The sequence below is a fragment of the Vanessa atalanta genome, chromosome 21, assembly GCF_905147765.1.
Source record: "Vanessa atalanta chromosome 21, ilVanAtal1.2, whole genome shotgun sequence".
In the NCBI taxonomy this organism is placed as follows: Eukaryota; Metazoa; Arthropoda; class Insecta; order Lepidoptera; family Nymphalidae; genus Vanessa; species Vanessa atalanta.
The window spans coordinates 5027462-5043997 of record NC_061891.1 but is presented as its reverse complement, the minus strand read 5'-3'; the positions used below and the strand labels follow the sequence as shown (position 1 = coordinate 5043997).

The 16536-nt window shown below is 35.0% G+C and overlaps 1 protein-coding gene across 1 annotated transcript; it reads right to left on the bottom strand.

The window, feature by feature from the left end:
• Positions 1 to 1528: 1528 nt before the first annotated feature.
• LOC125072207 lies at positions 1529 to 13092 on the bottom strand (the record flags this gene model as incomplete). The annotated part of the gene is made up of 5 exons (XM_047682733.1): positions 1529 to 1884; positions 3839 to 3925; positions 3995 to 4190; positions 4305 to 4530; positions 12038 to 13092. Coding segments are annotated over 5 exons (1920 nt in total), but the record flags the coding sequence as incomplete, so codon positions are not given.
• Positions 13093 to 16536: the final 3444 nt, after the last annotated feature.

Below are 16536 nucleotides of genomic sequence, written 5' to 3'. Positions count from 1 at the left end.
TGCAAAGATTAAGATATATTAAGATAAATATGACTAATAACTAAAAACTAACCTTAACTAAAATTAGTTGTTGATAACTTGAACAAATATGCTCTTGAATTCACTTACTTAAAACTATTCATGTTACCTTGATGTTTATGGGTAGCGATTATTAATATATTAATAGTAGCCTCAGATATCATCTTCAATATTTCAAATATTGAGCTTGAGCTTTTTTCTTTTAAATAATCAAAACTCTTCGTTTCTTAATTCACTTGTTGCGGACTCGTATTGTAAAACTTATAGGTTAGGGACAACGCGACTTGACGTAGACAAAAAGTTTATGCCTAAGAACTTGGCAAGTAAGCACTTACTAACAGTAACATGATCATGATTGATGTTCTTAGAATTGTTATGTTGGTCTCATAAATATAATGTATTTCTATATTTTTTGTTGTGACAGTAACAAATAAAAGGATCCGATCCGGCACTCGAATGACATTGAATTAAATTATTGAACAGGTGCGTTCATCAGCATTCAGCGTATAAGTTGCAGGCTGGCAGTAGCAGTAGGACCAACATCAAACATATTTAATACCACTGCACTGAGTATTATAGATCTCATAAATTGACAGGGAAGATACATTTTTATATTTTGTTTTATTTTAACCGTTCTTCATTGTGCGACGAATATTTTTTATTGTTTTTAGTTTTTTTTTTTATAAATAATAAAAAATATTTAACCCTTATGTTGGCACCAATTTAATATTTTTCATAATTTAATTTTTGAAAAACCTAGTTCTTCTTGACGATTTAAAAAGTGATAATTGGTGAATATTAATTTTAATCTACAATAATTAAATATTTAATCATTTTTTTAAATATGAATTTTAATTTGAGACAAACAATCTATCATCAAAATCGCGATAGCTAGTAAGTAACAATAATGTGTTATCTATGCGGTAAAACAATTATTATTATATTAGTATTCTGATTACTATAAAAAAAATTATAAATTATTTTTCCTATTCCAAAGAATATCAAAATATTTACAATTTTACGATATATTAGGACGATCACCTCACTGTTTGTTTGTCGCAATGAATATACATATGTGTACGCGCGAGAGAAAAGTGGACTGTATTTTTGGTATAAAAGGGGTTGTTACCTCAAAACTCTGGGCTCGGTGAAGACACGTTCTTCTTGGAAGCGCTCCCTTGGTCTTCATACACTCGAAGAACACAGCCAAAGGGATGGGTGATATTATAGGAGAAGGATAAGTCCGTTACACAAGCTAATTTTTAAAAGCGCGGCGCACTCACATAACACACGTTACCGCGGCTCACACCAGAAGGGAAAAGAAAAAGGAAGTACGTCATACATCAAATCATTCCATAGACAAAACATAGACGTTTCAACGTACGCATACACCTAAATACGCTACATACCGCCCGCCTTAGAGTCACTCACTCTAATATAAACACTCGGACGGCATCTACACTACACTATAACTAAACTATACTATTATTGACTAAAATACAAAAATATATTATTCACTGTCCGGGAGCGGACACACTTTAACAACTGCACGCTTGCAAACACCTTGTGCAGTGCGCACAGAAACCACTCGAACCACACCATCCTTGCCGAGATGCGTATTCTCAATAACACCGAGACGCCATTGCAAGGGTGGTAAATTGTCCTCTTTGAGGACCACTAATGAGCCTATCTTAACATTGTTCCGTGACTCTGTCCACTTGGACCTTTGTTGTAACGTATGGAGATACTCTTGACTCCATCGTTGCCAATAATGCTGCACGATATTACTTAGAAGTTGCCATCGAGTCCAACGATTTAATTTTTCATTTGTTACGTTTGGTTCAGGTATAGCTACAAGCGGTTGACCTATTAAAAAATGACCAGGTGTTAGCGCTTGTGGGTCACTAGGGTCAGAACTTAACGGACAAATTGGACGAGAGTTCAACACGGCCTCTATTTGACATACGATAGTATAGAATTCCTCATATGTAAGCGTCTGCTGACCTATCACGCGCTTCAGGTGATGTTTGAAACTACGTACTTGTATCTCCCACATACCACCCATATGTGGTGAATATGGTGGATTAAAATGAAAATTAATATTTTGTTTAGTCATTCCTTCGAAACTTTGTCTTTAAAATCACTAGAATTATGCAAGACACAAAATTCACACAACATTTTACTCGCTTTCACAAAGTTTCGACCACAATCACAGTACACATCCGTACACACACCTCGACGGCTACAAAATCGTTTTAAAGCAGCAATAAAGGCTGTTAATTCTGACACTAACTCTAAGTGGATTGCACGAGTCACCATACACACAAACAAACACACATAGGCCTTATAAAGTTTGGCATTTCTATGAGTTCCTAGTTTAATCATAAAAGGCCCACAATAATTAACACCAACACGTAAAAAGGCACGACACCTATCCACTCGAAAAGAAGGCAAATCGCCCATAAGCGGTTGCACAGCTTTTGGCTTATTCCTAAAACAAATAATACACTGAAATACTCTTTGTCGAACAATACTACGAGCTGACAGTATCCAATACTTCTGTTGCAATAAATATTGTAATGTTTGTACACCAACATGTAAATAGATTTTATGGTATTAATCAATAATTAATTTTGTAAGATGATTTCTTTTAGGTAAGATAATTTGATTTTTTATATCATTATTCAACGAAGAATTAGACAACCGCCTATCTATAAAGGGTTTTAGCCTTTGTATATTAGTTGCACACGGTCTATTTTTTGATAAACAATTAAACACATCGCTAAACTCATTTCTTTGAACTAACAATTAAACACATCGCTAAACTCATTTCTTTGAACTAACTTAATCAAATTCAATAACGCTAAATTGTACTCCGACCCAGTAATATAATTACACTTAGTTTTTTCAACATTTAAACAATTAACTTTAAACCGATAACACCACGCCGTAACACAAACTAGCTTAGAAAGATCTGAGTACTTATGTAGCAAATCAAAATCAATGTCATTCACACAAACAAAAGCTTTAATAACACGCCTTTCACGATTTATAATATTAACTTCACTATCTCCTATGTCATTAGTCATAGACACAGGCCACTGATCCCGTGACAAACGTAACCAAGGAGGCCCTTGCCACCAAAGGTTGTATGAAAGTAACTCTGATGGTAAAATTCCTCGTGAAGCACCGTCCACGGGGTTATGAACCGAAGCAATATGAAACCAATTTTCAGGACTAACATTACACTGACACTCACTGGCTCAATTAGCCACAAAAGTTTTATATTGATGAGATGAACTCTTTATCCAGGACAAAGCGATAGTAGAATCAGTCCACGCAAAAGCTCTATCGATCTTTATTATATCTTCGAACACGTTCATAACATATTTAATCAAACGAGATAGAATTACTGCAGCACACAACTCCAACCGTGGTATACTAATCATTTTAAGAGGTGCAACACGAGATTTCGACATAAGTAAATACGTCTCACTGCGTCCATTAGCAGCAGTAACCCGAAAGTAGACAACAGCAGCGTAACTACGCTCAGAACTATCTGAGAACCCATGAAGCTCAATCGAAGCTGCAGTCGTCGATACAAATCGATTTATTCTCACACTCGACAAGAAAGAAAACTCCTTAGTATATTGTAACCACACTTTTTTAAGATCATCTGGTAAAGGTTCATCCCACGATAAACCACGCACCCACAATTGTTGCATCACACACTTAGCAAACAATGTGACTGGGCTTAACCACCCTAAGGGATCGTAACACTTAGCAATTTGAGATAACACTGCTCGTTTGGTACACTCACACGAATCAAGTCTAACATTATAGTGGAACACATCACTTTGTGGATTCCATTGCACACCCAACACCTTGATGACACTTTCATCTTCTGCTGCAATAAAATTCACACTAAGTTCCTTATCACATTCAGGAATATTAATCAACACAGAAGGATTGTTACTTGCCCACTTGCGAAGTTCAAAACACCCACGAGAGCATAAAGCTATGAGTTCATCCTTTAATTTTAGTGCAGACTTCAAATCTGCTGCTCCCCTCACGTTGCCATCGACAAAGATATCGTTAACAAGAACCTTAGCAGCATTTGGATAATTGTGCCCTTCATCAGAGTCCAGCTGTTGCAAAGTCCGTATTGCGAGCTACGGAGAAGAAGAGAGGCCATACGTGACCGTTCGAAGTCTATATTTACGAACCGAATCAAATGATGAATCTCGCCACAAAATTCGCTGATAGTCCCTATCATCTTCGCTTACTAATATTCCTCGAAACATTTGTTTTATGTCCGCTACAAAAACTATCTCATGTAACCTAAACCTCAAAAGAATAGTTTCAATATCCTTCTGAAGCTTAGGCCCCACCAACAAACATTCATTAAGCGACACACCATTACCCGACTTCGCAGAACCATCGAAGACAACACGTAGTTTAGTCGTTGAACTAGACTCTTTTATAACACAATGATGTGGAATGTAGTTAGGCCTATAACGAACATCCAAATTATTTTTAACCAATTCCATGTGACCCGAATCCAAATAATCCTTCATAAAATCACTATACGCCCTTTTCAATAATTTATTTTTGTTTAACCTTTCTTCCAAAGCTAATAAACGCCGCAAAGCGATATCCCGCGAATTACCTAAGTCCGGTCGATCAGCTTTAAAAGGCAATCTAATTCTATATCTCCCATTCTTTTCACGAGAATGAGTTGAAACAAAATGATCTTCACAGCGCCTCTCCTCCAGGCTTAAAAAAGAACCAACAACTGGTTCGGATTCAATTTCCCAGAACCTTTTCAAAATTGAATCGAGGTTTTCATCAGTTATAAAATTAGTCATAGATACCTTCTGCAGGTTCTTTAGATTTTTATTTCTCACCTCTCCCATAACCAACCAACACCCCCACACGCACATACGACACGACCGTCTCTTATGATAGAGGGAAACAAACTGGTGCAATACTTGGACCGCAGAAGCTGAGCGATGAAGCAAAATACAATTTGGTTGTTGCTAAATTAGGCAAGGAGGTGATTCAACAAGTAAGTGACTTTTATTAAAGCCGCCCGAGACTAAGATATTTGAAGCTCTAAAATCACGCAATCAATCTTATTGCAAGTATATGAAGAATCTGAAATTCGGCAATTTCAAAAATTACTCAGCGAGATGGAATTGGGAGATCAAAAATCGTCTCAATTACTTCGAAAAATAAAGGATTTGGCGAGAGATAAAATTCCAGACGAAACCCTATCTATTATGTGGCAAGGACACCTTCCTGCCTCAGTGCGAGATGTCTTAGCGGCTACAGATGTAAAGAATGTAGAAAATCTGGCCGCTATCGCTGACAAGATAATAGAGACGTCAAGGCCACAAGAAATTTCGGAAATAAGGGCTATAATAATACTTCAAGTTCTAATGACACAGCTTTAATTTTGGCCGAAATAGCTAAATTAAATCTGCGGATAAATTATTTAGAAACACAAAAACCTACATTTAGAAATCGCATACACAACTTTCGGCGCGCACGCTCTCGGTCTACATCGCGACGGCGTAATATGAGCCGGCGCACGCCCGATAGTGCGGATTGGCTTTGTTCGTATCATTATCGCTACCGGAAAAGAGCAACGAAATGTATGGAGCCGTGTGCTTGGAAAAAGATCAATCAGGAAAACTAAATATGGTGCAATCGGAGACGGAGACTGGCACCATTTTGACTTCTAAACGCCTATGTGTTATGGACAAAAACAGTGGTTACAATTTTTTAGTGGACACTGGTGCGAATATTTCAGTTATTCCAGCGACTAAGAGACCTTATTAACATTAGATTAAGAGACCGTAGTAACAGTTGTAGTGAGTACAGATTGTACGCAGCTAATGGGACCGAAATAAAAACATGTGGTGTAAAAACTCTTATTTTAGATTTAAATTTACGGCGACCCTACCGTTGGACTTTCGTTATAGCAGAAGTAAATCAACCAATTTTAGGCGCAGACTTTTTAAGCCACCATAAATTAGTAGTAGACGTATTCAGGAAGAAACCAATAGACGAAATGACGAATTTATCTGTGTTAGCGTCAGTAAGATTAGATGGTCAAGGATCGATAACAACAATAAACTCTAACCATCCGTATAGTGACTTATTAGCATTATATCCCGATATTACTAAGCCAATGTGTTTCAAAGATACTCCACGCCACTCTGTACTCCATTATATAGAAACAAACGGGCCGCCTGTGTTCGCGCGCCCGCTTCTTTTACCACCGGATAAATTTGAAAAGGTAAAGGCTGAATTCCAAAGGATGCAAGACATGGGCATATGTAGACCAAGCAAGAGTAACTGGTCTTCTCCACTTCATGTAGTAGTCAAGAAAAATGGAGAATTACGACCGTGCGGAGACTATCGGCGTTTAAACTTTATTACTAAGCCGGACAGATATCCGATTCCTCATATACAGCATTGTGCATACTTATTAGCTAATAAAAACATATATACGAGATTAGACTTGCAAAGAGCTTATCATAATATCGGTATAGCGGAGCAGGATAGAAAAAACTGCTATAACAACGCCATTTGGTTTATACGAGTTTTCACGAATGACGTTTGGCCTTAGAATTGCAGCTCAAACGTTTCAAAGATTTTTAAACAATGAAGTTTTTCAAAATCTCAATTTTTTATTCTCATACATTGATGACGTCATCATAGCGTCATCTTCAGAAGTCGAACATCAAGAACATTTAAAAATCGTATTTGAGAGGTTAAATAAATTCGGCTTAACGATAAATTTAGCGAAATGCGAGTTTGGGAAAACCGAACTGGACTTCTTAGGGTTTCACATTTCTGAAAAAGGACTAAGCCCCTTAGAAGATCGTGTTAAGGCATTAAGTGAGTTTCCAAGGCCACAAACAGTTGATGAGTTAAGACGTTTTTTAGGGATAATAAATTTTTATAGACGTCTTCTCCCAGGTGCGGCAGGTGTTCAAGCAAAATTAAACATGTATTTGAGGAATAGCAAAAAGAAAGACAAAAGCTTGATACCTTGGACTCAAGAGACGATAGAAGCCTTTGAACAGTGTAGACAGAGCCTAAAAAGTGCAGTCACACTATCATTTCCTATCACGGGTGCTCCTATCTCTATCATGACAGACTGTTCTAACGCGTGTGCTGGAGCAGTACTTCAACAAAAAGAAGGTACCTCATGGAAACCTTTAGGTTTTTTTTCAAGTAAGCTTAGTGAGGCTCAACAGCGCTATAGTACATTCGACAGAGAATTATTAGCTATATATATGGCAATAAAGTATTTCCGATACTTAATTGAGGGACGACCTGTAACAGTTTACACGGATCATAAACCTTTAGTGCAAGCATTTTCGAAGAATTCTTTTGGAAATAACGATACCCCTAGGAGATTGAGACACTTAGACTACGTGATGCAATTTTGTACAAGAATTGACCATATTAGTGGTTCAGAGAATACTGTGGCAGATGCTTTATCTCGAATCGCTACCATTGATTTTTCATCCACAATTAATTATGAAGACCTAGCTAAGGCACAGGGTAAGGATGCAGAGCTACTAGAACTATTAAAGTCTAAAACTCTAAATATTAAAAAGGTGAAAATTCCTAACTGTAATGCATATATTTATTGTGAAACATCGCATGGAAAAGTTCGTCCTTATATGCCGTTGGAATTCCGCGCATCGGCTTACAACGCGATTCATGGAATTAGTCATCCCGGCATACGAACAACGAGAAATATGATGCGAGAGAGATACTTCTGGAAATCGATGAACAAACATATTGCATCATGGACTAGATCATGTTTGGAATGCTAAAGGTCCAAAGTTCAAAGACACAATATTTCACCATTTAAGTCGTTTTAAAAAAGTGATAGATTTGAACATATTCACATAGACATCGTGGGTCCTCTTAAATATTGCAATGGATATCGATATATATTAACAATGTTGGACAGAAGCACTGGTTGGCCTGAAGCGTATCCTTTAAAGGACATAACAGCAGAAAGTGTAGCCGAAGTCGTTTATTATGGCTGGATTACTAGATTCGGTTGTCCATTGAGAGTAACGACAGATCAAGGACGTCAATTTGAGTCGAACTTATTTAACCAACTAGCCAGAAGAATGGGAATAACAAGAATAAGAACTACAGCATACCATCCATAGGCAAACGGTGCAGTTGAAAGGTGGCATCGTTCTCTTAAAACTTCTCTTATATGCAGAGGTAACACAGATAATTGGGTTAAAGAGCTACCTAGCGTATTACGAGGATTAAGAGCAAGTTACAGGGATGATACTCAGATAAGTGCAGCTGAGTTGGTGTATGGTGAATCTTTAAGACTTCCTGGTGATTTTTTTGAGCTGAAAAAGCCAGAAATCTCAAGTGAAGAAACATTTTTACAAGCGTTAAGGCAGAAAATAAGGCATATAGCAGCAATACCAAGGCGCCAATTACGTCAAAACAAAATTTTTGTACACCCGGAACTTGAAAAATGTTCACATGTATTTGTTCGTTGCGACCGAGTGTCAAGGCCGCTTACTCCTCCGTATTCTGGTCCATACAAAATTTTAAGTCGAACAAATAAATATTTTAAAATTCAAGAGGGAGATACGCAGAAAATTATTAGTATAGATAGACTCAAGCCCGCGTTCACGTTACACTCTGATGACATAGCAATATCGCCCAGTATAGAGCCATGTAACATTAACAAGGAGCCCATGGTAACGAGATCAGGACGCATCAGCAAACCTACAGTAAGATTCACTCCCTAGTCGACTGTCATCGTATCGACTGTTTTAGCTGTATCTCTATATTTTAATAATTTTATTTTTCGAAAATAATTAAATATGGGTAAATCAGTAAGTAAAGAAGAAAAAGAAGAAATCGTTATTGTCGTCGTATACGACTCTCGCAATTCTGACCCTGGTATTGTGTGTTATTTTCTATATTGTATGGAAACGTGGCAAAATGCAATTCACAAACTTTATGAGAAGGACACTACTGGATACTTTTGTTGTCGTCAGGGGGCAACCAGAGAACCCTATCCCCCAGAAGAACCCGGGATGCCAGCAAGTGATTGTGTAGTGAAGTGTAATAAATTTAGAATGTGTTAAATATAAGTTTAAGTCACATACATATTTTTAATATAGCAGTATATTGTGTACTCAATCATAATCGTATTTTTTAATTGTATGATATTAGTTAATGAGTATGTTCGTAATATTATATATTTTTTTTTTTTGTAATTGTTCAAAATATTAAATTGTACTATATTTTTTTTTGTGTGTGACTAGGTGCAAAATTTATGTTTAATTATTTTAAGAATTTTGAACATAATGTAACAATGCTTTCTACTTATAACAATTTTTTATACATTTTCCTTTTTTTTATGTTTTTTAATGTAATAACAATATTTTTTGAAGGGTTACTGTGCCGTGTGCACATAGGTATTTAATTTTGTAACACTATATTTTTGTAATAAGATAGTCGTGCTCGATGTTGTAACTTCTTTGTACAGCCAATCATACTGTAGAAAGCGCAATAAAGAGATGTAAAAATTGGATTCGTGGTTTGTTCTGCACCTCTTATAATATTTAATTAAATTATAAAAAATACCTACAGTAAAGGTATAATCTATTATACGGAGACAAATGTAAAAACTTAGGACATTTATACAACTCATGATTAGAATAACACATTACACACTCATTATTATTTTTAAATCCGGTTGTAAAAGAAGAAACATACTTATTCCCGCTAGCACTCTTAACACTCAACACCCTACGCATCGAACCTTGACTCGACGCTTCACAAGCACGTATTTGCTTATCTAAAAAAATCTAGAAGTTGAACATATGTCAGATATTCGCGATCATTTTCTAAGGACAATTCAAAGCGACGTCTCGACTCACTATCTAATTTTTTTAATACTAAGTGAAGCAACAAAAAACTCCATTCACCGGTAGGAAAACCTAAAGCCTTCAATGCACTTAAATTTTCTACCAAATTATTTCTTAAACGTTTCATACCTTCGACGTCTATGTCACTACGCAACGAAGTTAAATTCAACAATTCATCCATATATTTATTTGCGATACGACGTTTATCGGAGTATCTTTCTACAAGGGAATTCCAGGCTACAGAAAAATTATCGGATGTTAATGATAAACATTTAATTAAATTATATGCTTCACCTTTTAAACTTCCACGTAAATATTGAAACTTTTGTATGTCCGATAAACTATTATTACCGATTATGGTTGAATTAATGAAATCAAAATAACTACACCATTCTGAATTCTCACCGGAAAACGTTAACAACCGCAGCTTAGGTAACCTAACACTTGTACTCGGAGCACTACACTTTCCACAATCAGATTTACGCTCAGAATTACTATCACTATCACTACGCTCAATAATTGACTTACGCTTTAAGAATTTATTATATTTCGCACGAATATCGATCACTTTGTCCATAAAATTATCACGGATTTCCTCCTGTTCGGATTCTACAAATAATTTTTGAGATATTAAACTTGATTCGATTTTAGTCTGTGTTTCTTCAAACTGAGAACGAAGTAAGTCTAAATCACCATAACTCGCGTCGAACTCATCAACTAAATCCGAACTTTCGTAATGCAACATACGGTCTAATTGTTTAACGAAAAATTTTCTATGAAATAATAATTGATTTGAATCCATATTTAACACAATACAATTATTATTTTACAAAACACGAGACTAGCTAAGGAATAAGATTTATATTAAATTCAAACTAAAAAGTTGTCTTAAGTAAACAAACACAATTATTATGACACTAAATATAATACTAAACTTTTTAACTCGACTGCGTTATAACACGACGCGTCCGGTCTATATTGTGCGGTTGCGCATCGACCGACAATATAACAAAATATGAAGGTACTTCGAAAAATAATCGACTTAATTATTTTTATGTAAAATTACTACACTTTTCTACAATGCAAATAATACGCAATTAATATAAATTACGTAATGTTGTAAAGCGAAATATAAATTAACACTATTTTAAATTACACATTAGCTCCTAACGAAAGTATTATCCGTTTCTCCATGGAATGATTTTGAAGTATTAACACGCGATTTAAAACACACAAAATCGCCGATTTACACTATAATTTCAAACTCAAATTTGGCTACGAAGGACCAAAATGTACGCGAGAGAAAAGTGGACTGTATTTTTGGTATAAAAGGGGTTGTTACCTCAAAACTCTGGGCTCGGTGAAGTCACGTTCTTCCTGGGAGCGCTCTGTTATATCGGCCCTCTTCATTCAGTTTTTAAAAAAAAGAAATGAAATAGAATTAAACATTTATTTAATTTTTATTGGATATAGAATTAAAATAAGATATAGAATTAAAATAAGAAATAGAATGATCTTTAGGCAGCCGTCACGGATGTAAGTTGAAAGAGGACTGATCTGATGCTGAGCCCTACTACTGTCTCTCGTGCCTATACTGCTGACATTGCAGCTCTAACCCAGTGGCTCAGCGTTACCACTTACTAAGTAGGGGTATAACACCTCCCCCCTTAGAGATTAAACTTCTAGGTTTTCTAAAGAAGTTTAAGGGAAACTAAGATGTAGAAGAATGTAATAGATATAAAGATTTAATTTCCAGATTAGTGACAGATCTTAGACTTTACATCGTAATTTAGCAGGAGGAATTTCCTCAATTGCTGTGTATGTCTGTTGGTTTTCCTCAGAACATTGAATTTCTATAGAAGTAGTATTACAGCGAATTGGATTTATAAATTTTAGTATAAAACTTAAACATAATAAAACTAATCATAATTAAAATTAGGAAAACAACAAGAATAGAATAATGTGCCCCGTATTTTATTATATGAGGTTGGTTTATAATGTTGTTAAGATTGTTTATATGCAATTTAATAATATCATTATAATTAAAATTCATATTTTCTTGATCAAGACTTTGTAACTTAATAGGAGGCGCATTACTAACAGTTTCTTTAAATTTACTTAAATTACAACATAAATCATCAATAAGATTAAAATTAGTGAAACTAGATAAAGGTGAACTTATATTAAATACATTGTTATTGGTATAAAGTTTAGTATTCTTACAATAGGCTTTACAATGATTAGGAAGTTTTACTATTCCAGTACCAACTATTTTTATTTCTGCTAATTGAGATTTAGCGCAGTCTATTGATAATTTCGTTGGTATAGATTGTACAAAAATCCATCGATTGTTATTAAGAGTCTTCCAAATATCAAGATTACCGTATAGAAATTCCGTTTTACACTCTTTTGGAAGTTGTGTCAAAACTTTGGATAATAGTTCACTTTCACAGGATGGATTGGCACTTGACGAGAAAACATTCATTATACTGCATATATAGTTCTGAACACTGACTGTTTTACAAATTTCTAGAGATTGGAAACTGCTGTAATATAGTTTGTCTTTAGTAACAGCGGTGTACTTGTAATCCGGTATGGTCATGCTGAATGAGTCTGGCTTTTTTAAATTATGAGGAATCGGTAAAGGAATATTATGATACAAATAAAATTCTTGAGAGGAAACAAGTGGTATTTGTAGAACAAAAATTATTTTATGATTTAGATAATAACAAACTAACTTAGATATACTTAAAATAGTGTAAATCGAACTTATGTCTAAATTTACTGCTAATTCATGCCCATTCGGCAAGTGTCTGTAGCTATCGATAAGTTCTTGATACAAATGTTTAGGTGTTATTATAGAAGGGTGAAGTAAATTTGTATTGCAAAAGAGAATAGAATTAGTAATGTCTTCTATCTGAAAGGATAAATTAAGCAGTGAAGTTTCTAAATTATTTAAGATGGAGTTTATTTGAGAAATCATTATTAATTTATTGGATGTAACAGAGACATTTTTTATTTGAATAGATAACTTTTCAATAGCTTCAGTTAAACTATCTTCATTAAATTTTAATTTATGAAGGGAGTTATTATAAGAAGAAATGGTCGATGTTGTAACCAATATATTTTCTTTAATTAATGAAGCTAGTTGTTTATAATTATTTTGTACAGTATTAATAGCATTATCATATTTAATTGCATCATCCTCATCTAAAGTACCAAAAATTTGTTTGAAAACCGTGCCAACACCGCCAATCCATGCTCCTCGCCTATTTCGATTATCAAGTAAATGAGAAATGGATGAATATTGTTTGTCAAGATCTTGATATCGTGCTGTCAAAGGTTCAAGCATATTATGACATTCTGAATTATCTATTGCATCTGTTTGCTTACAAAGATATCTGACGGTACCTAAAGCTGAATTAATATTTTCGATATGGGATTTCATATGCGAGATACTTATTGGCATTAGAACGTTAAAATGACCGTTAATAATTTTTAATTTGCCCATGAAATCAAAATAGATACCGGAGCTTGATGAGATTGATTGAACTAGGCTAGGATTTTGAGTTGCGGAGATCTCGAAACAGTTTGAAATGATGTAACTGTAATGGAATAAAGCATAGATAATAGAATTAAGTAATAATAATAAACCTTACCAGTAGAACTAAAGTAGAATTCAAATAATGATAAGCTTTCTTCTAGGATCAATATTGGGGTTCTTTATTTTATAGAAGTAATATGATGTTATAAGTTCGAGTAACTACTAGATGTTTCTGCTAATTTGACTTCATCGAAATGGTGCTTTACGTGGCGTCGATTTATTAATAGGGAAAGAGTGTTGTTGCCGTGTACCTTTATCACTTTATATGGGCCTTTCCATAAAGGTGAGAGGGCTTTACGAAGACGAAGATGGTTTTTTAAGTAAACTAAATCACCAACTTTATAATGTTTCTTTGCAGATTTATGATCGTAGTGAGTTTTAGAAGCTTCTTTCGATTTATTAATGTATTCAAGGGCTTTATTTCGGGAAAATTTAAGCCTATGCTGAAGCATCTTCACATAGTCAGGGTAAGTAACGTAAAGGTCTTCATTATAAATAGAATCAGGGATATATGCCTTATGACCAAATAAAAGTTCATAGGGTGTATAGTGTGTTGTACAGTGTACAGCAGTATTGTAAGCTAACATGGCTGTAAAGACATAACGAGGCCAGTTATCTTGATTTTCGTTAACATACGACTTTAAGTATTCTTTAAGAGTAGAATGACTTCTTTCCAAAGCTCCTTGTGTTTGAGGATGGTAAGGAGTTGACCATAATTGTTTAATTTTTAAAAATGTGCAAGTCTTCTGAAAGAGTTCAGCGGTAAAATTTGTACCTTGATCAGTCAAAATCATTTTTGGTATACCAAACATTGCTATAAAATGGAGAAGACAATCAGATGTCTCTTCAGCAGAAACGCTACGCAAAGGGTAAGCTGCGGAGAATATAATATCAGAATTCGTTTTTATTTCGTGTTCTATTGCGGTAGTACAAGTTAATATTTCACCAGATAGATAAAATATATCGGAATATTCTGAGCATAGGTCATAGAGTGCGTTAATTTCCTCGTCGTTGAGGTGAGATACCCTAAGCTGATCTAAAACCGATTGAGTTCGCGTATATGCATTAGTGACTTTAGCAGAACTAGTAGAAGTAACATGGTAAGAAGGGAAATGAGGAAGTGATTTAGGTTTAGCGGTGATTAAAAGATCAAGATTAGAATTAAGTGTAACTGATGAATCAGAGATATTGATAATTGATACATTCACTCTTTTATTATATTTTACTCTAGCGATGCAGTTCGCAACTAATAAAGTCTCGGACACTTTCTGATCTAAAATAAAACCTTCTCCAATTTCAGGATTCTTTACGGAACATTCAATTACCATCTCTGTTCTAGGAGGAATAATATAAATTGGTTCACGAAACAGAAGTTTAATATCTATATTATTAATTTTTAGTATATCTTTGTTGTAGTCTATTGTACAACCGAAGCTGTTTAACATGTCGGAACCAATTATTCCATCGTAAGGTAAATTAATTTCTTTAATTACGTGAAATTTATGTGTTACGTATTTATTTGGTGATTTTGAAATATGTAATTTGAGATTAAAGTATCCTATGGTTTGGGTACACTCCTCTGCGGGGTCTATTCCTTTTAGATTTATAACATCGCATGTCAGTTTTGGAAGGTTTTGAATGCTACTATCTTTAACTAAGCTTATCGACGATCCAGAGTCTATTAACAGAGATAAAGGAATTTTAGATATGGAGGTAAGGATTTGGATATGTGGTAGTAAAATTTTTGTAGGATCAGAAGTAATTTCAAAAATCTCGAAATTTGATCGCTTGCGTTCCGTAGTAGTGTCGGGTTGATTAAGTTCGCTAGGTTTGGTAGATTCAAGGGATTCAGAGGATTCAAGAAATTCAAATGATTTACGAGATGCAGAGGATATACGAGATTCAGGGGATTTAATAGGTTCAGCGGTTTTATCAGATTCAGCGGGTTCAATAGATTCAGTGGTTTTACTAGATTCGGCGGGTTTAATAGATTCAGTGGTTTTACTAGATTCAGCGGCTTTAATAGATTCAGAGGTTTTACGAGATTCAGCGAGTTTAATAGATTCAGCGGTTTTATTAGATTCAGCGGGTTTAATAGATTCAGAGGTTTTACGAGATTCAGCGATTTTAATAGATTCAGCGGTTTTATTAGATTCAGCGGTTTTATTAGATTCAGCGGTTTTATTAGATTCAGCGGGTTTAACAATTTCAGTGGATATAGAAAATACAGAGGGTCTGGTATGATTTGCTAAACTATTGGTGTCGGTTTGCTCTATATGGCGTCTCACACGACACCGACGCGAGACATTTAATAGTTTTTTGAATAGTTATTTATATTGTCAATTTCATCGTGGCTTTCGTCTGAGACCTCATGGGTGAAGTTGACTCGATGTTATGGCTTAGACATTGAAGCTTGATTGTATAATCTATTATTATATTCTCGTTTTTTACAGTTATCAATAGAATGTCCGATATTCTTGCAGTATCTGCAAATCAGTTGGTTTTTAATAGGAATGGGCAAATCCCGTTTCATAAAATTCGGTGGATTCTGGGGATACTGCTTGTTATATTGGGGACTTTGGAAGGTTTGTCTGGGGCCAAAGCTATTACGAATCGGTCTGTTTATTGGTCGTGGAGCTGATTTATATAAGGTTTGTTGAATTCGCTCTTCCGATATAGCGATATTCGTTGCCGTCGTTTAATGTTCTAGGTACCCTACATCTGGTTATATTTGAAATTTTAGGATGGAGGCCCATTAAGAAGTGATGAAGGGCCAATTCTTCCATGGCCGCAGTTCGGCCTGCTAATTCCTTGGCCTTGGAGGTAGTAAGGGAAATTTCGGTTAAAAGTTGCGAAAGACATGTTTCTATCCTAAGGGAAAATTGAGATACTGTTTCGTTTATGCCTTGTTTGCAATCTTGAAGCTCCATTAATAAGTGAGAGGAATGTTTTCTCTCGCTGAACTGGTTTTTT